A 27,452-nucleotide genomic window follows, 5' to 3' on the forward strand; every position below is an offset into this window, starting at 1 on the left:
AGCACACCTGCCTTGCATGCAGAAGGTCCCAGAAGGTTTGACTTCCTGGCACCGCTGGCTAAGAGACTCAGCTTGCAGTTGATGGGCAAGACTCTGCCTCCTGATGCCATGGGGAACCATTGCCACTTAGAGCGAGCCATGCAGGACTATGTGGGCAAATAGCCCAGCCTGATGAGTGTACACCTCCTTTTTGAATTGTGTTGTGGTGGCAGATCTTGGTGGAACAGAAATCCACCCATTATTCTTGTTACATCAGGGATTCCAGGATTCTCCCCTTTCTCTTTCCAGGGGCTGCCAAGGCTGAAAATGAGAAGCGTCTGAGTGTCCAGTACAAGGCAAGGGATGAGCGGCCTGACAATGTTTTCTTTCCCAGCAACCGACCTCCACACCTTGAGGAGCTACATATCCAGGCCCAGGCTGGGCTCAAGTCTTTGCAGAACCAAGGTACTGGGTTGCGGGGTCGGCAGGAAGGAGTGAATGGGGACGGATGTGTTAGGATGGACACTTAGGCCATTTTGTCTCTGAGCCCTCTGAGCTCTCATAAAATCATAGAGTTGGAAGGGACCACAAGGGTCGTCTCATTCAACCTCTTGCAGTGCAGAAATCATTGGTCCAACGTGAGGCTCGGACCCATGAGATTAAGAGTCTCATGCTCTACTGATTGAGCCATTTGCTCTGTTTTCCTTTCATAATACTCTTGGCACAAAACCTCCCTGGCTCAGGGTCCTCTGGGTGGGAGCAGTTGCTTCTTTGCTCTCTGTTGTCACTTGGGATGATAAACTATAGCATCAGCCCTCCCTCATGTTAAATGGTACTCATGTTCAGAACAGCCTGGGACTGGGCTGTTGCGGAACCACAGCTTAGTTCGGTCAGAAACAAGTAGCTGTGTTGGCCTGATAGGAGAAAAACTGCAGAGACAAATAAAATTGTGCCTGGCTCAAAATGCAGCATGCAAACTGTAGAGCAGGGTCACCAATGTAGTGGCCGCCAGGTGTTGCTAGACTACAAATCCCATCATCCCTCAATATTGACCATGCACAGAACTCTATGACAGGCTGTGTGTGTGTGTGTGTGTGTGTGTGTGGTGGGGTGGAATACAAGGGGAAAAGATAAGAAATATCTTAATACAGATACCTCTCCCTTTTTTAATTAAATACAAAAAAGCAACCATTTGGCCTACTGTGTAACTTGAAAGTTTGAGTGGTGCAGAATAGCTTTGTGTGGGCTTCTCAAAATGGGATAATCATCCTGTCCCAGCTGAATCTGAATCAAGCTTTGTGCCCTGAGCTCATTTATAGAAAGCAACCACCTCTGTGTACATGCAAAGTACATTTCCGTAACTGCTGAAGAACTGCACCCTCCATGAGCACACCTGAGTCAATGGGAAGAGGTCCCTCTGCTCCAGGCATGGTACATCTTGTTTAGAACTGTGGCTGTGAGGAGTCCCATCTGCCTCCTTATACTACTGGGTGGGGTTCCTCCCTCTGCCCCTGATTGTGGTTCTGCCCACGCTGGAGATCAAACAGCACCTGCCAAGCTTGGAAAGGCGGTTGCAGCTGCGCAGTGCCGGATGGGCAGGTTGCCGTCTCAGAGCAGAGTCCAGTGCCTGTGAGGCCAGTGGCCTGCCTGCCAGGGAGAGCGGCTGCCTGCTCTCTTCCTCTGAGGCTGGGTCATGAGCAGGATCTCCAGGAGGGCAGCAGGAGAGGCAAGCAGGTGGGAGACTATTCCTTCCTGTGTTCTCTTCTCTGCTCTCGGCTGCCGGCACTCTGGATCAGCGCTTAGTGGCCTCTAGCCCTCCCTGGGCTGGCAGACGATGTTTTTTCTGCTGTTGTTTTTCAGAGAAACACAAGCAGAGCAAGAGGGTCTGGGACCACAGCGACACCAGCAGCATCCAGGTAAGCCGGTTGCATGTCAGGCAGCAGCTTGTGTTGCCCCCTTTCCTCCACAACCCCCACGTGCATGTCACACCCTTGCAGTGCCGTTGTGTATTTTCCATTGGCCTGTGTTGTGCTAACTTGCAGCGTCTTCACCACCACACCTGCCTCCCTGAGGATAAGATACCCAGGAAGCCTTGGGGTTGTTTTCCCATACACCTCTTCCCTCTGCTGCAAACAGAAAAGCATTTGTGCTGTGTCCCTCCAGCCGCTGTTTCCTCTTTATAAAATGACCCTGATTTTGCACAATATGAGATCAAGAGCTGATCTTGTGCCTTCTTGAAATTGCCCAGAGCTACATGAGGGAGTCTGGCAGCTGATGGACACTGGAGTAGGACCTGGGAGGGCTCGGGAAGGTCTTCTTGTGGAAGGAGCCAACAAATGCAGAGCCTCCAACCGGCATTGAACTCGGGTGGGGTGAAAGTTGGCCTCTTCTCTTCTGTTTATCTTGGCTGCAACCTGGTGGACTTTGCACCGCACTTCCCTACAGCTGTACTTCCCTCTTCCTGGCTGCTGATTCCCACAAATCCTGCCTTCGCCCTGCAGCCACTTCAGCTCTCCTTTCCTCGCAGATGACCCTTCCTGAAGGAGTGTTTGCTTCTTGCTCATGTAGCCTTTTTGGAGTTCAGGGAATAAAACCAGACAGGCCAGAAAGAGGAAGCCAGACTTCAGCAGAGAAGACTCTTCTGACCTCTTTGTTCCTCATGTTTAAGGTTATGCAGAATGGGTGAGAAACACCTCTCTCTGTGTTGCACACAGCAGCACCAGATCTGTGATTATTAATCAGCAAAAGCTTTAAATCTTTTTCTTTTCTTTCTTTTTTTTTAAAGAAACAGTGTTCTGGCTGATTGGCAAACCATATTGGAATATCCCTTTTTCTTCTCAAAAATATATTTGGTTGTGCAAAGGAATTTGAAGCAGCAAACAATCTCCTGCATGTTCTGGCCACTTCAGTGTTCAAGCGAACAGCTGGTGCTAAATTAAAATTCTGTAACCTGACAGTAAAACCAACCAACCAACCAACCAACCAACCAACCAACCAACCAACCAAATTCTGCAATCTGCATGAAGTATGTAAGGGAAGCAAATGTGCATCCGATTGCATCTCCTCCTCTTGGGTTCTGCAGGGCTCTGAAGTCCCCATTGTGCTCAGCCCCCATTCCTCTGGCTTTTGAGATTTCAGCAGGCTTTCCAGAGCACTGTCAAGCATTTCCATACAGCCACAAGGCCTAGAAACTTTAAAAAGGGCACTTGAGACTCTTAGTTTCATGCTGCACCCCGTGCCACATCATTTGTTTACATGGAATGGCAGGGCTTACGATGTCCTGATCATATAGCTGAGGAATACTGGCTAAGTGGGAAACAAGCACCCAGGCCTTGTCATTGTCGGAGAGCATGCCTGCGGTTGGAGCTTCACCGACTGTTTTTACAAATGTGCAAAACCAAGGCAACTTCTGATGTGCCCTTTTACACTGATTTCATGGTCCTTTAATCAGAAAGGAGTTTGTGCCCTTGAAAGCAATGCCAAGGCCGGCCCAATGGCTTGGCTTCTGTCAAGCAGCGCCACCTGGTGGACAGGAAGGAAGGTCCTGTCTGCAACTTGCTCCCTCGCTCATTTCATAGAATTGGAGAACTGTAGAGTTGTAAGAGACCATCAAGGGTCATCTGGTCCAACTCCTTGCAATTCAGGAATCTTTTGCCCAATGTGGGGCTTGAACCCACAGCACTGAGATTATAAGAGTCTCATGCTTTACTGACTGAGCAATTAATGCTTCTGTTTTTTTACGGAGGCAAGAGTGGGGCACAGCAGGCAGACTCTTGGGGGCTGCCTCCTCCTTGCCCTTGGAAGGATCCTGGGTAGGTTGGATGTCCATGCCTGTGAGACCCATCTCTGGGCTCCAAGGGGGGGACCGTCTATGGGTGAATAGGACTTGGTGGGAAATTCACCCTCTTGCCTTCATTTCCTCCCCTCTCGGCATGCAGTCTTCCCGCTCATCCACAGAGGGTGACGAACTCTCGATCCGGAGTCAGACCCCATCATGTGCCACGGAAAGCACCTCCGAGGATGCCCTCTCGGTCCGCTCAGAGATGATCCAGAGGAAAGGTACTACCACCAGAAGCCTTGGGGCTGGAGGCAGGAGGGCTGCTTGCTGACCCAAAGGGTTCTGGAGCTGGGCTTGGTGCAGGGAGGGAAACTGCAGCTGTTTTTTCCAGAGACCACCACTACCCCTGCAAAATTTCAGAGGGTCTGCTTGAAGGAAGGGTCAAATGCAAAGTTGAGCTGTGAAATATGCCTGTGTTGGGAACAAGCAGAGATGATAAACTTTGCACATTAAGGCCCTCCACATTGGCAGACGTGAGCCATTTGACAGAGCAAGCAGGGTTGGATATAAGGTCTCTTTTGCTTCCTTTAATTCATTCTCCCCCTCCATTTTAGGCTCCACCTTTCGGCCACATGATTCGTTCCCCAAATCCTCAGCAAAGGGCGAGAAGAGGAAGAAAGAGCGGAGGACTACTGTTCTGGGTCTCCCTCAACATGTGCAGAAAGAGCTGGGTAAGCCCAGTCAGCTTGGCAACTTAAAATGTAAAAAAACAGTTTGGCTGCAATGGCGGGGGGGGGGGGAATCTGCCTTTGCTCTGCAAAATCTGAATTTGAAAAGTGGAAAAACTGCAATCAGGATGACTGATGGAAACTGGATAAGTATGCATGGACTTAAGTGCACACTTGAGTCTGGCGGTGTAAGCTGGGAAACTGCTTTGGCCAAACTTGTGGATTGTTAGGCTTGGCTGGGTGTGGAAAAGTGATTTGTGCACACTTGAGGTGGGATGAGATGTGGGAGCAGGGAGAGACTCAGGAAGCTGGATGCTGTTTTGGGGCAGAAGTCTAATGAGAAACACAGATGTCTGGTTAAATATATGCAAAGCATATGCTTTGTACTCTTAACATGCAAATGAGTTAAAATATTAAACCTCAGCAGCACAATGCATTTAACATGTGCATTTTGAACCAGCCTGCCTTCAACTGTGCAAGGTTTAAATGATACACGTTAACTGCGCATAAGATGCCACCATGCTATATTTTGCAAGGTGGAGACTGGAAGTTGAAAGGGAGTTGTCATGTTCCTGGTCATCCACTAAGCTGATGGCTCACTTGGTGCTGGGACCCTTCCAGCACCAGGACAGACCCTTCCTTTTCCTCCCATTCTCTTCTCCTGGCTGGTGGGACCCAGGAGCTTCAGCATGCAGTTTTGGTGTCCAACCGCTGGGACTTCCTTCTCCATCTTATCAGTTACCCAATAAGGTGACTGAGAAGCATTTATGGGACTTGAGAGCACTGAAGTTCATTTCTTCTGCTTGCGCTATATAGTTTTTTCCCACTGGCCCCTCATTTCTTATCTCCTTTGTGTTATCTGCTTCAGGCCTGAGCAACGGATATGAGGCGAAGAAACGCCCAGGCAGCATTGCTGTCCGACCTGATGCGACCCCTCCGGCCCTCTCGAATGGTGGCGAGGTCCACGGCAATGCCATCCACATCCCCACCGTTGATGGGAAACTACGGCCCACCGCCATCCCCAAGGGTGGTGCCCGTGTCTCCCTGCAGGCCCTGGAGGCCCTGGAGGCCGACACCTCCCTCCAGCGCCACATCAACTGCGTCTACTACGACGACTCACTCCTGGGGCGCAAGACGGCGGCGAAGCTGTCCCCCTTGGCCAGGCCCAAGTCTCTGGCTGTGCCCTGGATGACCACCCAGCCAGGCTCCCCCGAGCTGCTGGGCCCCGTCATGTCCATCTCTCCACAGGGCACCTACCTGTCGAAGATCATCCCCAACGCCGTCATGCCTCCCATGGTGGACGTCATCGCCCTCTCGCGTAACAAGGTGCGCACGCTGAGCCGCTGCAGCCTCTCGACTGCCAGCCCAGCTTCTGTGCGCTCGGTGGGACGCTTCCCTTCTGTCCCCCGCAGCCGTGAGCACTCCTCCTCCAGTGACAACTGGAGCCATTCCCAGTCCACGGAAACCATCGTTTCAAACACCTCCACCATCTCCTCACACGGGGGCACTGACAGCAGGAAAGGCGAGGCCAGGCCCGACGGACAGGTCCGGGTGGCGGCTAGGCCTGACTTGGACCAGCTCAGTACCTTCAGCTCCATGAGCGGCACCAGCTCAAACTGCCACGGCAGCAAGGCCGCCCCTGCCTCCCCCCACCTCCTTGGGGTGCGGCCCCCCGGAAGCAGCGGGCGGGCCTCCCCTGCCTACAGCACCGGCAGTGCAGCGGAGGGCTCAGACAGCATGAGTGTGCGGAGCGACCGTTCCTCCACCCGCAGCGTCTCCCTCAGGAAGATGAAGAGAGCCCCCGCACCCCCGCGCAGGACGTACTCCCTGCACAAGAAGGCTCAGCAGCTGGAGGCCGAGGGGGCACCCAGAGCGATGGGCCTGCCCCCCATGCCAGAGCGCAGGCCCCCACGGGAAGGCAGCGAGGCGTGGGCTGCGGGGCGGCTAGGGAGCCCCAGCCTAACCGGGGACGATGAAGTGTTCTCCCCCTCCTCGCAGAGCGAGACCAGCAGCCTCCGTTCTGACAGCCTGGCCTGCTCTCCCAACATCTCTCACCGGAGCCCGACCATCCGAGAGGAGGGGCAAGTGGATGAGACGTCGGAAGTCCCCTCGAAGCACAGCTCCCCCGACCACTTTGGCCGCACAATGTCGCCCTCCAGTGGGTACTCAAGTCAGAGCGGCACGCCCACCCTCCACACCAAGGGCCTTGTGGCCCACGCCTCGCCCTCCGGGAAGAAGAGGCCCCAACCAAAGAAGCCGGAGCGGGTCTGCTCCCTGCAATCCCCGGGGCCCTCCGTCTCCTCCTCCCTGACATCCTTGTCCTCCTCTGCCTCGGATCCAGCCGCTGTGGAGGGGATGGCCTCGCCTTCAGCAGGACCCTCTGCCAACGCTGCCCCCGCTCTGAATAAAATGGACAGGTTCCTTATCCCTCCTCACCCCAAGGTGCCAGCTCCTTTCTCCCCTCCACCGACCCAGGGCCAACTGGCGGAACCCAAACCTGCCAGTGCCCTGGCCCCCGCGGGCCAACCTCACCAACAGCCCGCTGTCCTTATGAAAGCTAGTCGCGGGTCGCCTCCTCCATCTCCCCCTCCGGCCTACCACCCGCCACCACCCCCAGCGAAGAAGGCCAGTGCCATTCCGGAGGCCCCAGCTGCCCCTACACCTTCTGAGACCATGCCGGACGCTCCTGCGGATCCTCTGTGGCCCCCTCCGCCCCCACCCGTGCCCGACGCTCATGACCTCTCCATGGCCGACTTTCCTCCCCCGGACGAGGCCTACTTTGTGCCGCCCCTGCCAGAGCCCCAGCTGCAGGCTGTGGGGACACCCTCCCTTCAAGTCACTGTGGCAGCTCCTGCGGAGAAGGAGCAGCCGGCCAACCAAAGAGCAGCCCTTGCGGAGGAGGGCCAAGCGCCTGCCTCTTCGCCCTCCTTCTCCACAAGAGTGTCCTCCAAGATCCAGCAGCAGGGGGCGCTGGACGCCGCACCACTGCCAGCTCCTCAAGCAGAGCCGCCACCACCTCCCAAGTTCCCCGTGGCAGGAGAAACTTCCCTCCACTGGAAGCCCACTGGCCCAGCGGCAACAACCTCCAGCCTCCAAGCCCAGCCCAGCCTTAAGAAGCCTGCCGCCAGCGCCCACCCCGACCTCAAGAAAGAACCGGCGTCTCGCAGCAAGAGCAACTCCACGCCAAAGGAGGACGCCAGCCTCCCCATTGTGACCCCTTCCCTGCTGCAGATGGTCCGCCTGCGCTCGGTCCACATGGACACCCACGCCCCTGCTGCGAGCCCAGCGGCAGCCAACCCCGTGGCGGAACAGAACGGGCCGAGCACTGGGGTCAGCGGGAAGCTGGGGCAGCCTGCCCCACAGAAGCCTGTCCGCAAGTCGCTCTCCTTGAGGGCCCCGAAGGACAGCGGTACATCTTCAAACCCCCTGCACGATGCCGTGCGCCTGAAGGCCTCCACACTGTCTTCCAGAGACGCGCCAGGCCTCAGAGGGGCTGAGAGGAAGGCTGGCCACCGGCTGACACTGCCGGCTTTCCCCACTGCAGCAGCTGCTCCCACCGGCGAGGCGAAAGAGGACCAAGTGTCCCCCCACCACAAGTCCCCGGCTTCGACGGCCAGCTTCATCTTCGCCAAGAGCCCCAAGAAGCTGGTCATTGACACCTCGGCCTCCCCAGAGGCCCAGGCCAACCTGAAGAAGAACCTGGTTGCGGAACTGATGAACGTCTCTGGTCAGCGGTCCACGGCAGCCCTGGGGCTCCCCCAGCAGGGCTCAGGAAAGCCCCAGGCCCGGAAGATCCCTCCGCCCATAGCCAGGAAGCCCTCGCTAGGGCCAGGCCAGCTGCCGTCTCCCCGGAACCCCAAGCCAGCAGGAGCTGAGGAGTTGAGCTCCACCCTGCCAGTGGCTGGGGACAGGACTAAGAGTGAGGGGTCTGGTCACCAGGCCGCTCTCTTTGGGGATAGCAGTGACAGCCCCCCGGCAGGGCCTGCAACACCACTGCAGAGCCCCCCAGCACAAGGTAAGGGGCTGAGCAGGGTGGGGATTGAATGGTCCTGTTTCAGCTGTGGCAACACACTTGATATTGGAAGGTCTGTCCTGGGGGTTGTTGGGCAACCGTTATTGACTGACCATGGTGCTTTACACTCACACCATTTGACCAATGCAGGCCCTGATTTCTTGCCCTTTCTCTGCCAGTCATGTTGACTATGTCTCCAGCTTATTTCTGGGCAATAACAGGAGGGGGTGGGTTGCCATCTTGCCCTGCTTGGGGGCTCCTAGTAATAGGAAAAAGAATGCTATGCTGGAGAATTTTTAAAAAATCTAATTATGTATTTTGTTTTACAGTTGCCCAGTGATGTAAGTGCAGCATTGCTGCTGTTTGTTACAGTGTTATCCTTCTTAAAATATAGTACAATTTCATCTTGCACAGGGGTTATGTTCTGGGGGTGGTGCATATATGTAAAACAACACACAACGCATTTACCCCTACCCCCAAACAACGCAGAGAGCTTTTAAGTTTTTGTCTCTGGTGTTGATTCTACATAGCTCTCTTGCTTCCTTTCTCCATAGCTGAGGAACTGAGGGTTGAGGGAGGGTTGTAGGCTTGGGGGGTGGGCAGTCCCATCGCAAGGCGCTGGATTCCAGCTCTGAAACCCATTGCCTCTGCTTTTCTCCTTGCAGATTTACAGGAGGAGATGGCGTGAAGGGAGACCCTGCAGCGTGGTTGCCCCTGAAATACAGGAATTGAAAATAATTAACATACACAGGAAAAAAAAATCTCAGGGACCTGAGCAGGCCAGAGGAGGTCCTGGATGCGACGAAAAGGAAGACAAAACAGCCTTAGCCTCTGATGGCCTTGATATTTATGCAAAAATTGTGTTGGTTTCACTTTTTCTTCAGTAATACGGCTTTATTTTACATACAGAGACAAAAGTAGCACAACACCCTTCCTTGCTGCCGCCGCCTCCCTCAATGGGGCAGCTTTTCTCAGCTGGGGTTTTACTTTTCCCATTGTGGGGTGGTTGTTTTTTTGGTGCATAAGGAAAATGGCTTTTAAGAACAATGGACAATGAGGACGGTTTGCGCTTCTTGCTCCCCCTGCCCCATCCCAAGGAGAAGCCGGCAGAGTCGAACCAACCTAGGCTGTGTGTGTGTGTGTGTGTGTGTGTGTGTGTGTGTGTGTGTCCCCGTCCCAGAAGAGCCCCCTCCCTTCTTTTCTCTTTCTGGTGGGGTTGGGAGCATCGCCTGCTTTTGCACCCCTGGAATTGTACAAAACAAGCACTTTCTCAAATCGAGGCTGGAGACTGCAAGGACGGCTGCTTATGGAGAGCTGCGTAGGCTTCCCAAATGCTGCTGGGGCCCAGATCCTTTCTGCTTCTCTCCTGTGTGCTCCTGCGAAGAGATTGCACTGAAGGGACCCTGCAAGTTAGCCTTGCTGTTCTAGTGACGGGCCATGTGGTGATGTACCTGGCTAGCCCAGGTAGGGTTCCTTGGTGCAAACTGGTCCCTATCAGGCAACAGCTGATTCTGGGTGGAGGGTGAGCTGCACCCTTCCTGTGGGAGACAGCTAGGAGGGGACCTAGTATAATTCCACCATAGCACAAATAGGGACACATAATTGTTCTACTCTTTCTCCTTTTTCAGACACCACTTATGTTACCTTCTTTGTGCCTAGAACTGTCCCCCAAGGGCGGGTCGTCTCCTTGAGGGTCCAGGTACGAGAAACCTTTTGAGAGGCTCACAAGACCTGAACTGCCTAGCAGGGCATGTGCAAGAGGTGTGTGCTGGGCTAGCTGGTTGGTGCCTTTAGCAAACAGCTTGGGGTGGGGGGGGAGACTTGGCGGGAGGGGCAGCCAGAGCCCCTTGGAGCTTAGCTCTTCACTGCCAAAACGCTAAAGGTCTGGGGCATTTTGCAGCAAAACATTCCAGGCCTAGAGCATCCTACCTTGGAGCAAGGGGATTGAATGGGTGATTCGGGGTGGGGTAGGGTGGGCAAAGGCTCTTCCATTCGGCAAGCAAAGCTCTCCTCCTCCTCCCCATTCAGCATGGTGGATGTGGTGTGATTCTGGCTTTGGCAGTATCATTTTCTTTGGTGAATTTGAAACTTCCTGGAGGGGAAGGGATGGCAGGAGGTCATCAGGTAAGTATTAAGGCAGCTTTGAGAGCCAGCCTGGGTCAGGGGTGTGTGTGCATCCCTTGCTAGAAGCCCGCTGGCTTGCAGAGTCCAGCTTCACCCAAGGCACACCTCCTGCTGCAGGCAAATAGTGCGTTGAAGTGGATATGGTTGCCTCCCTCTCGTTGTCGGTGGCATGTTGCCCTGATGTTGGCCACGGAAAGGTGCAAACTCTGCAAGCGGTGCAAGGGGGAGGGCAGAACCCCTCTACTCCCAGTTGCTACATGAAGCTACCAAGAAGGGCTGGGCATCCCAGGGTCACTACTAAACCTCTGAGGAACACAAGAATTCATTCAAAGGGTTTGTAGGGTGACGTAAGTGCTCTGAGTGCACATAATCTCTGATGGCAAAAGGGCATTGGATAGTTGTTGCTGGCCAGGGTAGACCAAGCCATCTTTGCCAAGTTGCTGCCTTCCAGATGTTCAGGAATGGCAACTCCCACCAGCCCCTGCCAGAGCAGCAGCTTCTGCTGCTGGGAATTGTGATCCAAAACACCCAGAATATGAGTTAGGAAAGGGCTGGAATAGAGCACTGAGCTGGCCAGGCAACATGGTCTGAAATAGTTGCCTGTGTTTGAAAAGCCCTGCTCTGAAATGTAATGGCAGGTGATGGTTTTTAGGCACCCCAAAATTCTGGCTGTTCATTCATTTTGCACCCCCCAAGCCTAGGGCCATTATTAGGTGGCAAGGTGGCACCCTGACTGGGAGACTCAGCTGTGTGTTGCCACCATACTGACCCCCCCCCCCGCCCCCACCAACCTGCCTCCTTTTCCTGGTGCTGTACTTACGACCGTGTGTGCCTGATGTTATAAACCCCAGCAGTGAGCCTCTCCCAGGAGGCGCTCTTTTCTCTGCTGGAGACCCCCCCTCCCCTGAACACCACCTCCAGGCTACATCAGCTGTCAGGAGCTCACCCCTAGCTAAGAGGCTTTCCTTCTCACCCCTCAAGAGGGATGTGGGGGTGGGAATATCGTAATTTCCCTCTGAACCTCAAGTTACTGTTACCCCAAGGCTGCAGTCTCCTCCCAGATTGTTCTGCCAAGAGCCAACACAGCACTTTGAAGGCAGGAGAACAGACAAATCAGAAGAAGAGTTTGGTGGGGGTGGGGGTGGGGGTGCCCCAGTGGGGCTGGGCACAGCATTTAGAAATGACACCAAGCACCTGAATTTGTCCCCCACCCTCAATGCCTTTGTTTTCTATTCTTTAGGAACATTAGACAACTGATTTATATAGACTTTTGAAGAAGAAGAAAATCTTGGGTCATTTGCTTTTGATTTTTCCCCTCATGATTGTAAAACAGGAGTGGGGGAGGGAGCTACCTTTGAGAAAGGGGTGAGAGGGGGGAAAGATGGTGAAATACATTTTTAAAGACTGTCTTTGTAAAGATAAATTAAAGCTTGCTTGCTTGCTTGCTGTCTCTCTTACCTTTTCGCTGTGGTGTGAATATATTTGCTGTGGGAGGATGAGAGGTTTTATTACCGACAAGAAAACGGGAAGATTCTGGAGTGTGTGGGTGAGGAAGGTGCTGGGGTGCAATGGAGGAATCCCAAGAGCAGCCAGGGCAAGTGAGGTCTAACCTAAGGTTACCAGATTCCCCCCCCCCCCCCCCAATGAATCCGAGGACACTTTTCAACTTCCTACTAAATAGATGGATTTTGTCAGGGGACTGATGTGTAAATCCAGGGACTGTCCCCAGGAAAGGGGAATGCCTGGTAACCTTAGTCTAACCATCACAGCCTCCAGAGGCCTGAGGCAGAGGGGATGCAGTAAGTGTGTGCAACCATCCGCAAGTGATCAACCCACTTGCCGGCCATCCTGCCTGATCAAGCAGAAGTTTCTCTGTCTTCCATCTGGTGGGGATGGGAAGGCGGCTTTGCAGCCTATTCCAGTCCAAGCAATGTTACCCCACCCAAGGGAACAGACTTTGCAGCTGAGTGCATGAGTGCACATCATGCCGGCTGGAGCTAATGGTGGTTGTAGTCCAGAACAAACCTCCGTAAGCATAAAAAATGCAAGTGTGCCAGTTACAGCAAACGGAGGTTTGCTCAAATCCCTCTCATTAAGCATGTACAGGCTCACTCACAATAAAAGCAAAGTCTCCGAGTGCTACCACAGTAAATATTTCTTATGGAATAAGCTTCTATAACCTATATGCACAAAATGTTCCCCTTGTGCATAGATTAATGATAAAAGGTAGAGACAGATGGTCTTGAGTTTGGACACTTCTACCAGGAAAAAAGTGTTCCTGGTTTGCTTTTTATGTCAGCTGCTCCAGCTCCTCACGTCCTTCTCTCACACACGCTATCAGCCTTCGTCAACCTGGTAACCTGCTGATATTCTGACCTACAACACCCATCAGCCCAATCAAAATTGTCTAAAACATCTAGAGGCACCAGGATGGGGGAGTCTGATTTAAAGTACTACAAGACTCTTAGCCAGAAAACATGCACATCCCTCTGCTAGTTAAATAACCAGTAACTGGAACTACATGGGGTTTTTACTATGTTGTGCCATTTCCCTGTGAAAAAGAAAGAACTATTTGATCTGTTACCAAGCATGTTAGAAAGCAGTCATCTTGGGCTGAATGCAGCTACCACAGAAAAGCACCGGGAACCAGATGGTGTGACCATTTTATTTGGGGAAATGACAGATGATTTGGAATTCAGTGTTTATGCCTGATGGACCTAACCGTTACCAATCTGGTAAGAGATCCTCTCCAAATTTTGCCAGCCTGAGTCCGAGCTCAACATCATATACCTTCTGTTTTAAGCAGAGTATGACAAACATCCTGGAAGGCATGTGGACCAAACCATCATAAGAGGGCAGATCTGTGCTAGCAGCATTTCCTCTTCTACAACATCTGGAGAGGTTTCCGTCACCGTCAGAAGGATGAGGCCATTGGCTCTTTTCTCCTCAGTATAAATAAGACGTGCCTGGAGAGAGGGGCCTCGTTGCACTGGCCTCCTGCTTCTAGGTGCCCTTCCCCATTCTGTCCATGTCAACTTTTTCATGGGTCAGGTCCAGCTGGGTTGGAATCTCATGGCTGGGAGTGCAATGTAAGTATGGAGGATGTTTGTCGGGCAATAACTGGCACGCATAAGCTGAAAGTGCGAGGCAGAGGCAGCTAGCGGATGCTGCCGCTTTTCAGAGTTTTGCAGGTGAGGTTCCCCAGTTTGGTCATTAAGTTCTTCCCCTTCCACTGGGCCACAGAAGCCTCAGAAATCTGGAAGTCTGCCTGAGAAGAGAAAGAACAGGCAGGGTGATTTCTCCAGTCCTGTCATGCTGAGAGGCCACAGCTCTGTGGCAGAATACTTCACAATGCAGAAGGTCCCAGGTTCAATCCCTGGCAGGTCCAAAAAAACCCTTCTAATCAGAAATCCTGCAGAACTGCTGTCAGCCAGCAGAGGCAATACTGAGTAGGATGGACCAAATCTTTTATACAATAGGAGCAGCAGCAGGAACAGCCTCCTATGTTGGCTGGCCTGCTGCTCTTCAGATGTTCCAGACTACAACAGTTCCAGGCAGCTGAGGGAAGTTGTAGTTCAAAACAACTGGAGGGCACCAGGTTCACACAGGCTTGTGTACCTTAGTCACATACAACCATACTCTATCAAGCTAACCAACACACCACCCTCTCCCTTATTAACTGCTTGGGACTGCTTTTATTCTTACATTTTAAAAAAATTATTAGATTCTCCCTCCAGTTTAAAAATGCCTAATAGGGCACAAGTGTTTTGTTTTCCGAAAATAAGTTGCAGGAATAGGTTTATTCAGAGCCCCCAAATTTTGCACCAGTTGGGAGGCTCAGTTCTCCATATTTAAGCAGATCAGGGTCAACTTGCCCTTTTTGAAGAATCTGCTGCTCTCTACTAGTACGAGACGACCCTCTGCAGGCGCGGCACACAGCTCTGAAGCCCTTTCTACCTGCCCTGCAGCAGAAACTCTGCCCTCCTGCAAGGGCAGTCACTTAGGATTGCAGAGCAATTCCTGGACTAAGGAATGTCTGGCTTTGCTTTAAGCCAGTGTGCCTCATGCTGGTTGGGGCCAACAGGAGGAGTAGTCCCCAAAACACCTGGAGGGCACACGGTTGCTCAGCTGCCCAATATGGAGCCACCTGCCACTTACAGGAGCCTCTTCCCCGCTTACCTGCAGCTTCTCAAAGACCTTCTTCTTGGGTTTCAGCTCCTCATCAGGCTGGCCTTCTTCATAGCCCTCCACAAACACCCGCTCACCAGGGCAGGAGCCAGCCGGGGGGTCCAGGGGCTCTATTTGGCAGGGCTCCCCAGCACTGGAAGAAGAGGATAATCATGTTAGCGGCAAGCAGGCTTCAGTCGGCCTCTCACTTCGCCTAACAGGAAAACATAGCCAAGGGATAACAAATGCCTGCTTATGCCCCCAATAAGTGAATCCATTTGCAGCCCCTCTGCATGAGCCAAAGTCTGCCTGCCCCACCTTCCACTGCACACACCTGCAAGCGCAGAGCAGCATGGCCTGGGACTCCAGTCCCCGCATCTTCTGAGGCTTCAGGTTGCACACCAAGACCACCAGCCTGTCCTGCAGCTCCTCTTTGGGCACGTGCTCCACCAGGCCACTGACCACCGTCCGCGGCTCAGGCTCCCCCACATCAATCTTCTCCACGTACAGCGTGTTGGCATCAGGATGCTGCGAAGGGAGAAGGGCGGCGTCACAGCCCGGTTGTGAAAAGTTGAATGGCCCCCTCCAGGGTTGCAGGCACCCCGCAATCTCCCACGCACCCCAAGCCCAGTACAGAGGCCCAGGGAGTGTGATGGAGACCTCTGCACGCGCTCTCAAGAGTCCTGATGCCAGCACCCTTCTGTCAACCAATTGCCTCTAGGAAGCCCCCTGGCAGGCTTACCTTCTCCACGCTGAGCACTCTGCCAACACGAAGGTCCACCCGAGATGGCACTACTTCCTCCGGGTCAGAGTTCTTCATGGGGCCTTTCGCTGAAGGCTCTGCAGACAGGGAAGGGAGGTTTTTAGGAGAGCTGCAGTTGCAAAGACTGGCAGCAGCCTGGAGAGACTAGGCCTCAAAAACGGTGCTGGACAGAAGACTGATAGATGGGAAATGAAGGGCCCTGTGACAGAAGCAGGGTAGAGAGGATCTCCTGGTGTGTGAGGCTGGGAGAAGAGGGGGAAGCTCCCAGGTCAGACCTAGGAGGGTTCACTCTTTTGTGGGTAGAATATGGGGTAGGATCCAGTTGTGACAGGGCTTTTTTATTTACTTTTTCCTCTTTATTTTCTTCCTTAGTCTTGTTTTTTTAAAAATCTTTTCTCTTTAGATTAGCTTGGCTTTTATTGTATTTTATGTGGGAAACTTGCAATAAAAATTGATTTTTTTAAAAAGGATGCTGGTATTCTCTTGCATGAGCAAGAGGAGATGAGGGTGGGATAGAGAGGAGAATTAAAGCCACGGGAAGGCATGGGAAACTGAGTGGTGCAAATGACCCAAGTAACTGAGCAGGAGTCTGTTTTAGAGAGAACAACCCAGACTCATGCCCAGTGTTTGCGTATGCCAAAAAGGACCAAGACAGACAAGGGGGTCTGGCCAATCAAAGTGAACCCAGGAAGGAGCCACACCACAGGGCAGGCGCTTAGCAGGCCCAATTGCTTTGCAGACAGTGAAGGAGGCAAATCAGATCTTCCAGACCCGGGCAGGGCCTTGTGGGGGCAGGACGGCATCTGCATCAGCCTGCCAGAAAGAACTTGCAGGGCTCTTGGTCTCAGAGTGCAGGAGCATCTGTGGGAAGCTCTGGTGCCTCAGGGGTGGAGCCTCTGCTTTGCATGGAGAAGTCCCAGGTTCAATCCTCCAGGAAGGGCATCTCCTCCAGGAAGGGCTGGGAATGCCCCCTGCTTAAAACCCTGGAGAGCCTCTGCCAGCCAGGGTCAACAGTACTGAACTAGATGGACCAACAGCAGATGCCTTTCAGCCCTTACTTGCTTTGGAAGGATCAGGATACGCAGAGCTGGCCAGTTTCTTCATTTGTGAGCTGTTGAACTTCTCTCTGATGGGCTCAAGGAGCTTGTTCAAGGCCACCTCCACAGAGTTCTTCAAGTCCCCAGGGTGGACAACCTGCACCCATGGAAGAAGATGGAGACCCAGTTAGTCCTGCTCTCCCTAGAGGGTTCCCATCAGTCCCCAGCGCCGTTCCTAACAGTGGGCGCAAATCACAAAGCACAATCTGGTGGGCAGGAGGCAGTGGAATGGATGAGTGGTGTAAAATGAAAGCCAATGGGGCTTCACGGGAAAAACATTCCACATATTGCTCAGCTGGTAAGACAGAAATTAAAAGGGGCAGAGAGTCTGATTTATGCAGAACAGCAGTGTTTCTGTACATCTGACCTATGCAAATTCTGTGAGAATGTCTGGTTTGCATTCATTACGACTGCAGAGTTGTTGCTTTAGGGGATGTGCAACACAATTCTTTGTCAGTCTAGAGCCCCTCCCTGTGACTCAGCTTCCCCTTGCGGGCCTCTGATGCAACCCCCCCCCCAGGTGGGCATGCAGAGCAAAAGGTCAGGGTCTCCCACCACCAACACACAACTGCTGCCAGGTCTCAGAGTCTGCCTGGCAGGATAGCCCAAGCCCTTCATGCAAGTACAGCAGAGCCGTTCCACGAGGAGGTTCTTCCCACATACAAAGCAACAACAAGGACCCCAGGAGCCCCCCACCCCACCCCTGGCAGCTGGCCACCTCCCTACCCCACCCGCACCCCAATGTGTCACCTGGTCAGCAAAGTCTTTCTCGAGGTCTCCATAGTGGGTGTAAGTTTTATTCCCTCCCCACTTCTCATCTCGAAGAATCACAAACTCTGCAGCGGGGGAAAAGAAAGATTTGAAGATCCGCATTAACAGAGTGGTGTACATTTGAGGAGTCACAAGAACACTGCAGGTGTGGGGAGTTCGTATCCAAGGTCCTAAAAATGTCAGTTTTTAAAAAAGCTTCAAAGCCCTTCAGGTTGCAGGGGATACACTGATGATGGCGAAGGAGGACCAAGACCAAGGGCGTCATGTTCCCTTCCCTGCCCTCCCCTGTAGCAGCAGCAAGGCAAATCCCTGTTCTTCCCTGGGCACGTGCCCACAAAAGGTATTTCAAAGGAGCTGGTGGTGAAGTTAATGGATCCTTTGTCTGGCTGACTTACTCCCAAGTATAAGCGGGTCTAGAAAGGGTTTGAGGCCCCAAGCGTCAGGCTGGACTGGTTACCCTCATGTACGTTCCAGTTCTGGATGATTCATGTTCAGGAGAACAAACTGGTATGGGCTCTTAGGAGGGTAGGGAAGATGGTCATGGGCAGGGAAGACAAGCCCTACAAGGAAAGGGCAAAGAAACCCTGGGTATGTTTAGCCTGGAGGAGACTGAGGGGGGATGCGACAGCCCTTTCAAACACCTACGGTGCATTTCTCTCACACATACAGAGCAGAGGCAAAGGCCTGTTCTTTGCTGCTGCCCAGAAGCCAGAGCTCATGTTGCAGGAGGAGAGGGTTTGGGTAACATGCTAGGATAAAGAGCATTTTGACAATGGAGCCAATGAGTGAGAGGGATGGGTGGGATTTCCCTGGCCAAGAGGTCTTCAGGCAGAGGTGGGCCGGCCATCTGTCTAGCTTGGACATTCTGGTATGGAGCGGGGAGTGGACTAGCTAGCATCCATGGTCCCCTCCAACTCTGTGATGCTACGGCTTCCCTTCACAGAAAAGGAACTGGCCTGCATGCAAGCACCACACAGACCCTCTGTGGTGCCACTAAAATGCCCTTTTAGTGATTAAAAGGGAGCCTTTCCATCCCAGCCAGGAGAGAAGGGAAACTGCCCGACATAAACAGCAGGGCATGCTGAATTTTTCAACTTTCAAATTCCCAAAAGGAATTTGCTAAAAGGAAGGGTGCTAAAATATTGTAACACGACTTGGGAATTCAAAAGATATTTTGGTTAAATGAATAGAATTTAGTACATAAAATGTATGTAAAATTGCATAGAAATCATTAAAAATGATGGCCAATCTACTCGCTGTTATTATTATTAAGCATTACCCGACGTTTTCAGGAGGTAAAATTAAAATTCTTTGGTTTTCCAAAAACAGTTTATGTGCTTCTTTGTCAAAGGTACTTACCAAGCTAAAAAGAATAGATTTGAATTCCTCATACCAAGAACAGTTCTAAAATCCCTCATTGAAGAAATTTGAAAAAAAAAAAAAGTTTCACCCCCTAAAGTAACGCCCTAATATTCAGGCTCTGCTACATACTTGGGGCTTCAGGTAAGCAGGGAGGGGACACAGGTGGAAGATGAAGGGATGTGACCCAGCCCTTCACCTCTAGATTGACCTTTCAGCCAATCAGGTTGCCTGCTACTCCCCATAATAAAATCCTCTAGCTCCTCCCCTTTCTTGCTGCTTGGAGACACTTACCTGATCTGAGTGGGAAGAGCACATGCTTGATGAAGGACAAGACCCCATTGTTCTCCACATTCCCTGGCTCGCAAAATGCCTTCTTGAGCTTCTTCTTCACATCCTCCTTTCGATCCAAGAGATCAATCTTGGACTCCTGGATGAGGGAAGGGAGGGGATGCTCCATGAATTAGCTCCCAGGCACAGCAGGTCACAGAAGTGTACTGGGACTAGTCAGTTTTTCACAGATGGAGGAATAATCCTGAGATGGAAAGAGCCTGGGACCACAGCTACAAGTTTTAGCCCACCTATCTGCTAGAGCAAATCCTTTTGAGTTAAAGGATTTAACTGGATTAACTGAACAGCAGATTTTCCATTTTTACATAAACGCAACAGACTTCACCAATCTGGTGCCCTCCAGATGCTTCAGACAATAACTCTCATCTATGTGCTGGCTGGGGCTGATGGAAATTGTAGTCCCAAGCATCTAAGAGCAGAAGGCACCAAGGTGGCAAAGACGGATTTGCGAAAACCATGAAGCGTGAACATCACCTTGGAATATTGTGTTCTAGTTTTTTCTCAATTGACACTAGATAATTCAGTGCAATTCTGTTACAATTGATTTTGACAGCTCGATGACTACGCTCTTTAGCGACAAAACGTTGGATTACAGGAACAACGTCTGAGCACTGAACCACTGTATATCACAAGTGGACTCTTTATTACTGCTTTTGTAATTGTTCATGATAAAAACTATTTTGGAAAGAGAAGAAATGAGCACTGAACCACTGATATATTACAAGTGAACGCTTTATTTACTGTGTCTGCTACTGTTTAAGATAAGAAACTACTTTTGTCATTTTAATGGACATTCATTGCTTGTTTACAGATAGCTGCCTTGGTGATATTATCTTGCATGGATTGCAGCAGTCATTGTATCACCACCCTGTTCCTAGTTTTTTCTCAAGCAGGGCATCCTCAACACAGATGCCTGCTGCTCCCTCCCCACCCCTCTTAACCCCTGGGCTCCCAACCAGTGTGTGATGCTCAAAACTGCCAAGTAGCAAATAACTTAGGTGGTGCTTTAGGATCTCTTTATGACGAACTGGTCACCAGTTACTTAATTTTCAAATTGAATCTTTTACTACCAAAGGTAGAATATTGCTTTTGGATGTTTTATCCGATTTCCGATTTCCTTTCCGTAATGCTGAAGTATTTCAAAGACTAGAAAAAAGAACCCTGCCAACGAGGACTGTCGGCAAAGCATCCCTGCACATTTTAAGAACTCCTCCTTGCAGGATTTGGCTGCCAAGGGCAAGAGTCAAGCTAAAGAACCCACCTCTTCTGAAGAACTCATCTTGCTGCCTGTCAGTCCTGGCACCATGGGGTTCATCAGGTGGATGCGCTTGGCATAGCCCAAGGAGGGGAGGTACTAGAGAGAAACAAACATTCAGGCATTTAAAACAAAGGCTGAAGATGGAGGGAAAGTGGGATGTTCAAGTGTATTATCTGCCTCCCTGAAACCCAATACCTTCTCTGTGGACTGCAGTTTACACTGTGTTCTTACACAACACGTTTTCCATATCCTAGTAGGTTCTGCCCCCATGTTAACCAGCCAGGGGGAAACAGGGAGAGAAATGAGGTGCCTTTTGCATTTTCCACCTCAAGACCCAAAATATCCACACCTAGCTTACCCTGGGGGCTAAGCATGTGATCAAAGGGAGCACAGGTTTAGCTAGCTGAACCATCCAGGGGCCTTCAGCACCAATTGCACAGTGCTCCAAAGAGGCAGCCAGGCAAGTGTCTCATTCTTCTCACCTTCTCTGCAAAAGTGAAGATTTTCCTCTGATCCACTCCTCCAAACTGCGCATCGACTTTGAGGTATTCTTCATCCAGTGCCTGCGGGGACACACAAGCATAAATAACTCCCTGCAGACCCCACTGATTTGGGCAGACTGGTTGCTTCTTTCCTGCCCCAGGGATACCCCTGGGCACTAGCATCTCTTGTGGCTGAGGGAGCCAGAGACAAACTGTGAAGAAAACAAGAATTCCACCTCTGGTCCAAGCACAACCCATTTCCCAGATTAGGATTTTATTCCACAGGCTTCAGGGTGAGTGAAGCAAGCACCTGGCATCCTCTTAGGTCCTCTACTAGTCTGGTCCTGAAGCATATTGATCTTGGCAAATTGATACTTCACATAGCAAGAGACTTCAGAACTATGTTCATAAAAATACCTGCCACCAAACAGGTGCACCCCAACCCTCATGAGGCATGGCATCTCCACAAATAGAACCATCCATACTTACTGGATCTTTTACTTTCTTCCTCCCCACCCCTTTTCATAAGTGGAAGAATAGTACAACTTATGGAAACACACATACAGTGGTATCTTGGTTTAAGAACAGCTTAGTTTATGAACAACTTGGATTATGAATGCTGCAAACCCGGAAGTAGGTGTTTTGGTTTGTGAACTTTACCATGGAAGCAGAACATGTTTCGCTTCCTGTTGAGCGTGTTCCATTTGTAAATTGAGTCCCGCACTGCTACGGGAAAGCACGCCTTGGTTTAAGAACAGACTTCTGGAATGGATTAAGTTCGTAAACCAAGGTACCACTGTATGGCCTTGGGCATGTGAGGATATTCATTCTGAGCTATGGTAGGTAAAGGGACCCCTTAGGTCCAGTCGTGGACTAAAGCAAGAAAAGGGGGGCTACACTTATGCTATTCATATAATCAGTTATCAGTAATCAATATATTCACATATGCTCACACATAACAGGGCTTACAGTAATTTTATAAATCCATTTGAATCAAGAAAAGCTTTTGCCTAAGCTAACTGCAAACTGCTTGGAACCGCAAGTCCAGAACTGACCTTTTACCTAGTAACATCCTTGCACCCTAGAGGAAAGGGGAAGCCATAAATCAGAAGGCGCTGGTACAAATCTCCCCCTCAAATCCAGGCTAAAATGGTCCACGAAACAGGAAGGGCCAAACCACAAAAACTCCCTACATGAAGCAGAATGCATAGGGTAGGGCCAGGAGATTCTCTCCCTGAGTCTCATTTTCTTGTTCTGTCAGAACTAGGGAAAAGGTCAGACTGTAAATCATTGTACAAGACAATGGAAAGCAGAAGTTGGGGAGTGAACTCTGCATAGGGCCAGGAGCATGGCAGATGCACGCTATTGGTTATTTTTTGCTGGCGTTCGGGACTGTCTCATGATTGTCTCATGATCTGTGATTTGCTCAAGTATATAACCTCAGGACTTGTATGCTTCGGGGTCCCAGTCTTTTGGAAAGGATTCCAACTGGGTCCATTATTGCTCAGCAATAAAACCTCACCTTCTTTTTCTCCAAATTGCTGTGTCTGTCTGATCCTTGTTTCACCCTAAGTGGGTACCACTATATTTCACGTGCTTCAGGACGACTCTGGGGTTGTGGCGCTCATCTCACTTTATTGACCGAGGGAGCCAGCGTACAGCTTCTGGGCCATGTAGCCAGCATGACTAAGCCGCTTCTGGCGAACCAGAGCAGCACACGGAAACACCATTTACCTTCCCGCCGGAGCGGTACCTATTTATCTACTTGCACTTCGACGTGCTTTCAAACTCATAGGTTTGCAGGAGCAGGGACTGAGCGACGGGAGCTTACCCCACCACAGGGATTCAAACCGCCGACCTTCTGATTGGCAAGCCCTAGGCTCTGTGGTTTAACCCACAGCGCCACCCATGTCCCTTGAGCTATGGTAGCCAAGAGCAAAAGAAGCCCACATCTCTTCCCCCCGCCTCCTCCATGATGACGTTAAACAGGTACCTGCAGTCCTGGATAGAGGAGGCCACTGAGCAATGGATGCTCCACCTGCTTGACTACTTCTGCCCCGGCTTTCTTGGCATCATGTTGGGTGACGACAGAGGACAGGCGGTAAACATCCAGTGTGTATTCTCTAAATAGAAAAGGCAGGGAGATAGTGTGGTGGAATGTCCTTCCCTTTCCAGAACTACAAGCAGCTTAGGAGCCTTACCACTTGCAGGTGGATCAGATGTAATGTTAAGGACATAATATGAGGTTGGCTGCTGGATCAGGACGAAGGGGGCCCATCTAGTCCAGCTTCCTGTTCTCACAGTGGCCAGATGGAGGCCCCAGTGGGGAGCCCAGAAGAGGGACCTAGCACAGCAACACTGTGTATGTTTCCCAGCAACTGGCATTCAGGGGGCATGCTGCCTCCGACAGTGGGGGCAGAACACAGCCATCAGGGTTAGTAGTCACTGACAGTCTTCTCCTCCATGAATGTGTCCAGTCCTTTCCTAAAACTAATCAAGTTGGTAGCTCTGACTGCCTCTTGTGGGAGAGAATCTGGTCTCTGTCTCTCCTCTACCCACCCTGTGCAGATGAGGCTACAATGGAGATGGGGGAGGAAATCTCTATGCATCTCTCTCGTTTATGCATAATTTTATAAGTCTCTATGCCGTCTCCTTTTACTGGCACAACTTTTCTTCACAGGGGAGTCACCCTGATTATTTTCTGAAAGTTTTCTAACCCTACAATATCCTTTATGAGGTGAGACAATGAGAACGGTACACATTATTCCAAATGTGGCCACACCGTAGGTCTGTATAATTGCATTATGCTATTGGCAGTTTTGTTTTCAGTTCCCTTCATAATGATCCCTAGCATGGAATTTCACAGCTTTTTCACAGCTGGGTTGGCATCATGAGTCATACATGAAATGAATATTTCTTTGCCCCAATGTGTATCACTTTACTCCAGTTTGCACTGAACTGCATTGGACGTTCTGCTGCCCATTCACTCAGTATGCAGTGGCCCTTTGGGAGCTTCCACAATCTCATTTTGTTTTAACTAACCTGAACAGTTTATGCCTGCACCCAGTCAGACTGTGGTTAGCCTTAACTATGGCAGTTAGTTGAAAACTGAAGCAAAAGCTCTCCATCTTCACCTTGCGGCTGTGCCAGAGGAGTGGGGACCACACAAGCCCAATGCTGATGAACGTAATACTAAGCTTAGCTTTACATCCAAATCCCAACATTAAATTGGCCAAAGGACTGCCAGACAAATAAAATATTCAGTCTAGAGCTAAATATCAAGATGGAGTATTTCTTGGGGAAGGCATTCCTAATCCTAGACAGCACAACACAGAAGGCACCAAATAAGCCCCACATAGTGGTGGGATATGCAGCGGGGCCTCTCTTGATGAGTTCAGAGAATCGGCAGACGTGTGGCATTTTAAAAGAGAATGTGCGGCACCCTCAGTTTCTCCTACGCCACCTATGGGACTCTGGCAAATCTCCCCTTCCAAATCATCCAATTGGCATCCAATTAAACCTTAGCAGGTTTAGGAACTTTTCTAAGTGAAAACTTCAAAACCACCTGCGGAGTTCTTACGGATGCTAATCCCTCTGACCAAGGAAGTTCCCATTTGTTGTTCTGCAGCTCCACCCTGCCTCAAGACAAACTTACTTGCTGAGCTGATAGTCAGTCCCCCGGATGAACTTGAGCTTTTCCAGAGGCACACCTATGCTCTCCAGCATTGCCTTGATCACGTTCTCATAATATTGGGTGCGCAGTTCCAGAAGCTCCCATGGTGCCTTCATATTGTCAAGGTATCCATGGAGGTCAGCAAACAGAATTGTTACCTGAGAGGGAAGGGGCATATCAAGCAGGAGTGCCTTGGCCTTAACCCTAACCCTTCCTCTATATGCACTTTGAGAACCAACAGGAGCTCAGACCCAATGCCTGCACACCTTGGTCAACCATCCCCAATCCCGAGCTGTCCAGATACTTTGGACTACAACTCCCATCAACCCCAACATAATTCAGCCATGCTGGCTGGGTGCCAGGTTGGAGAAGGCATGAATGGCGTTCAGGGGGAAATTGCCTTCCAGAGGTCTTTGAAAGGCAGCAGATCTTCCCCACTAGGATGACTGCCCCATTACTACTTGAAAGCAGCCAACAGACCAAATCTAAAGCAGAGCCCAGTCTCACCTCACATCCAGCCTTGAGGAAGTCCGCTATTTTGGTCATGGGTACAAAATAGGCTATATGAGGCTTGCCTGTCGTTGCTGTCCCCCAGTATATCTTCACCTCCCGTTCTTTTAAGATGGCCTTCAGCTTATCCTCTCCGAGAACTTCCTGCAAGCAAAAGAGAGATGTGTTCAGCATCTCAGCTGGAAAAGCAAGAAGCAAGCGAGAAGGGAGAGCTAGGGAAGCCAAAACCCTGTGATGCAAGGGGATATATTTTTATTTAAAACACTTATATTCCACCTTTTATTATCAGATTCTAGGGTGGTTTACAAAATATAATAAATGATATATATTAAAACAAGAATAACTCAAAACATCAATATACAGTGGTACCTCTGGTTACGTACTTAATTCGTTCTGGAGGTCTACTCTTAACCTGAAACTGTTCTTAACCTGAAGCACCACTTTAGCTAATGGGGCCTCCCACTGCTGCTGTGCTGCCGCCGCCCGATTTCTGTTCTCACCCTGAAGCAAAGTTCTTAACAGAGGTATTATTTCTGGGTTAGTGGAGTCTGTAACCTGAAGCATATGTAACCAGAGGTACCACTGTAACACCCACAGTAGAAAAATATAAAATCATATTGAACAATAGGGGGCAGGTAAAGCACTAGATCAGCAATGCTCAAAGTGCAGAGCATGAAACATAAATAATTAAAGTCTCTTGAGAGCCCAAAAGATCCACTAATAGAGTAGGCATGGCTTATTCTCTGACATTGCCTCTTCCAATAAGCCTCTACTGGGGACAGATAATCCTGCCCCCAACACTATGTTGGGCAAATCACAGTCATTCAATCACTTGCTCTCAGGAGAGGCAGGTGCATTGCTTTGGGCAATGAGTGATTTAAATATGGGAGTCATCCATTATAGTAGAGGAAAGTTTGCAGTTATGGTTGGGTAATGTTTGTCCTTTCAATTAGGAGTTACAAAGTGAGTCTTGTGTGACTCAACAGCTTGCTTCTACAGATGATCCTAACAAAATGACAGGCTTTTCCCATTACCTGTTCTGCATTCCTCTCTTTCTTTTAATGCTCAGATTGAGCAGACATGTAGCAGTGCAAATTGTAGGGAAAGCCCTATTGCTAACACATTAAAACCTCATGAGATACCATCACAAGTGGCAAACCCAAGTGAAAAAGCAATAAACCAAGGTCAAACAGCAACCCAGCTCCACAACCACAGGAAACAGTTAAGACATCTGGTTTCTAATCCTCATTACCATACATGTTCCAAAGACTGGAGTAAGATATTAATAACCCAGTTCTTCTAGTGCAGACAAGCACTTCTGTGATTTGCTGGAAAACCTTATTTGTACATGGGACCTATGAATCATCCAGAATTTTCAGGTTACCAGTAGGGCTGGGTGATATATCAATATATTGTCCCAAACTGGATTGAAGTCCATATTGTGGTATTGGTTTCATAATTTTTGATCTGACAATATATCATGAATCATGATGTGTGTGCTATGCAAAAAATCACAATGTGGGAGAAGCCATGAAGCCAACCAATGCCTCTACATAGCTCCATCCTGATTTCAGAAATCGTGATGTATCAGTATATTGCAATGTTTAGCTAGTGATATATCATGATGTTGAAAACCAGATATTGCTCAGCCTTAGTTACCAGACATCTGAGTCAACAAGGTACAATGTAAAAAATCCAGATTAGGAATAAGGTACTGTGGCAGATCAAGATCTACTCAAAGATGGCTGGATGATATGCTATGGGATTCAGACCCCTTTATCAACAGCAAAAAGTCCTCCTGCCCACACAGCTGTCAGAATTCCTAATTTGTAGTAGCTCAGATGTAGCTTTGTATTTGTATATGCCTAGTGTGCCAAGGGGGAGGCAACAAGCACCAGAAGACTGTCCCCTAGAAATCTTAGTGTTGTGCCCAGCCCAAAGCTTTGTTTTCACACAAACTGCACTCAAGTTTTGAAATTTCTAATTCTCTGCCCAGAGAAATTCCATCCAGATATGAGGCTAGGGCATTTCATACGGGAGAGGCTCCCAGTGTGAATAATTTGGGGTGGAAAAAGGCTTATTTCAGGAAGGAAATGTTCCCAATCCTTAAGTTTATTTATAACAAAAAAAAATAATTGGGGGGGGGGTGTAATAAAAACTTATTTTGGAGAACAGAGTGGGGCAAACCTTTGATGCTTATTCAAACTACTTTTGCACCCATATGTGGAATATTTTTTTTAAAGCCTCATTTTCAACCACTCCTACAGAAGTACCTGCAAATTTCGGGTGATGAGGTGATACTTCTCCTGTGCTGTCAGTTCATGCCCCATTGTGCCAGCAGTTGCTCACCCACCCTTATGAGCTGAAATTGGAAAAAGAAATGCATGTTAGGCAATCAAA

At 50.2% G+C, this 27,452-nt stretch overlaps 2 protein-coding genes across 4 annotated transcripts in view; one reads left to right on the plus strand and one right to left on the minus strand.

Annotated features, from left to right (window-relative positions):
* The window catches only part of NHSL3 (NHS like 3), a 56,097-nt gene extending 44,019 nt beyond the window's left edge, over nucleotides 1-12,078 (plus strand). For all 3 annotated transcript variants that reach the window (XM_081870365.1, XM_081870366.1, XM_081870367.1), the window contains exons 2-7: nucleotides 289-444; nucleotides 1,840-1,895; nucleotides 3,918-4,038; nucleotides 4,372-4,488; nucleotides 5,354-8,500; nucleotides 9,163-12,078. In XM_081870365.1, the coding sequence (XP_081726491.1) occupies nucleotides 289-444; nucleotides 1,840-1,895; nucleotides 3,918-4,038; nucleotides 4,372-4,488; nucleotides 5,354-8,500; nucleotides 9,163-9,185 (3,620 nt within the window). In that variant the 3' untranslated portion in view covers nucleotides 9,186-12,078. The remainder of the gene's footprint in view (nucleotides 1-288; nucleotides 445-1,839; nucleotides 1,896-3,917; nucleotides 4,039-4,371; nucleotides 4,489-5,353; nucleotides 8,501-9,162) is intronic.
* Nucleotides 12,079-13,268: 1,190 nt separating this feature from the next.
* On the minus strand, nucleotides 13,269-27,452 carry YARS1 (tyrosyl-tRNA synthetase 1). The gene is made up of 13 exons (XM_081870390.1): nucleotides 27,326-27,452; nucleotides 25,050-25,196; nucleotides 24,525-24,700; nucleotides 22,863-22,992; nucleotides 20,870-20,950; nucleotides 20,391-20,483; nucleotides 19,073-19,208; nucleotides 17,399-17,484; nucleotides 16,610-16,745; nucleotides 15,531-15,628; nucleotides 15,123-15,316; nucleotides 14,801-14,942; nucleotides 13,269-13,889 (listed from the first exon to the last, which is right to left on the minus strand). Exons 1-13 carry the CDS (start codon nucleotides 27,380-27,382, stop codon nucleotides 13,779-13,781), a joined length of 1,587 nt encoding a protein of 528 aa, XP_081726516.1. The 5' UTR covers nucleotides 27,383-27,452; the 3' UTR covers nucleotides 13,269-13,778.

This window comes from Podarcis erhardii (assembly GCF_964252035.2).
Source record: "Podarcis erhardii genome assembly, chromosome: 7".
NCBI lineage: Eukaryota > Metazoa > Chordata > Lepidosauria > Squamata > Lacertidae > Podarcis > Podarcis erhardii.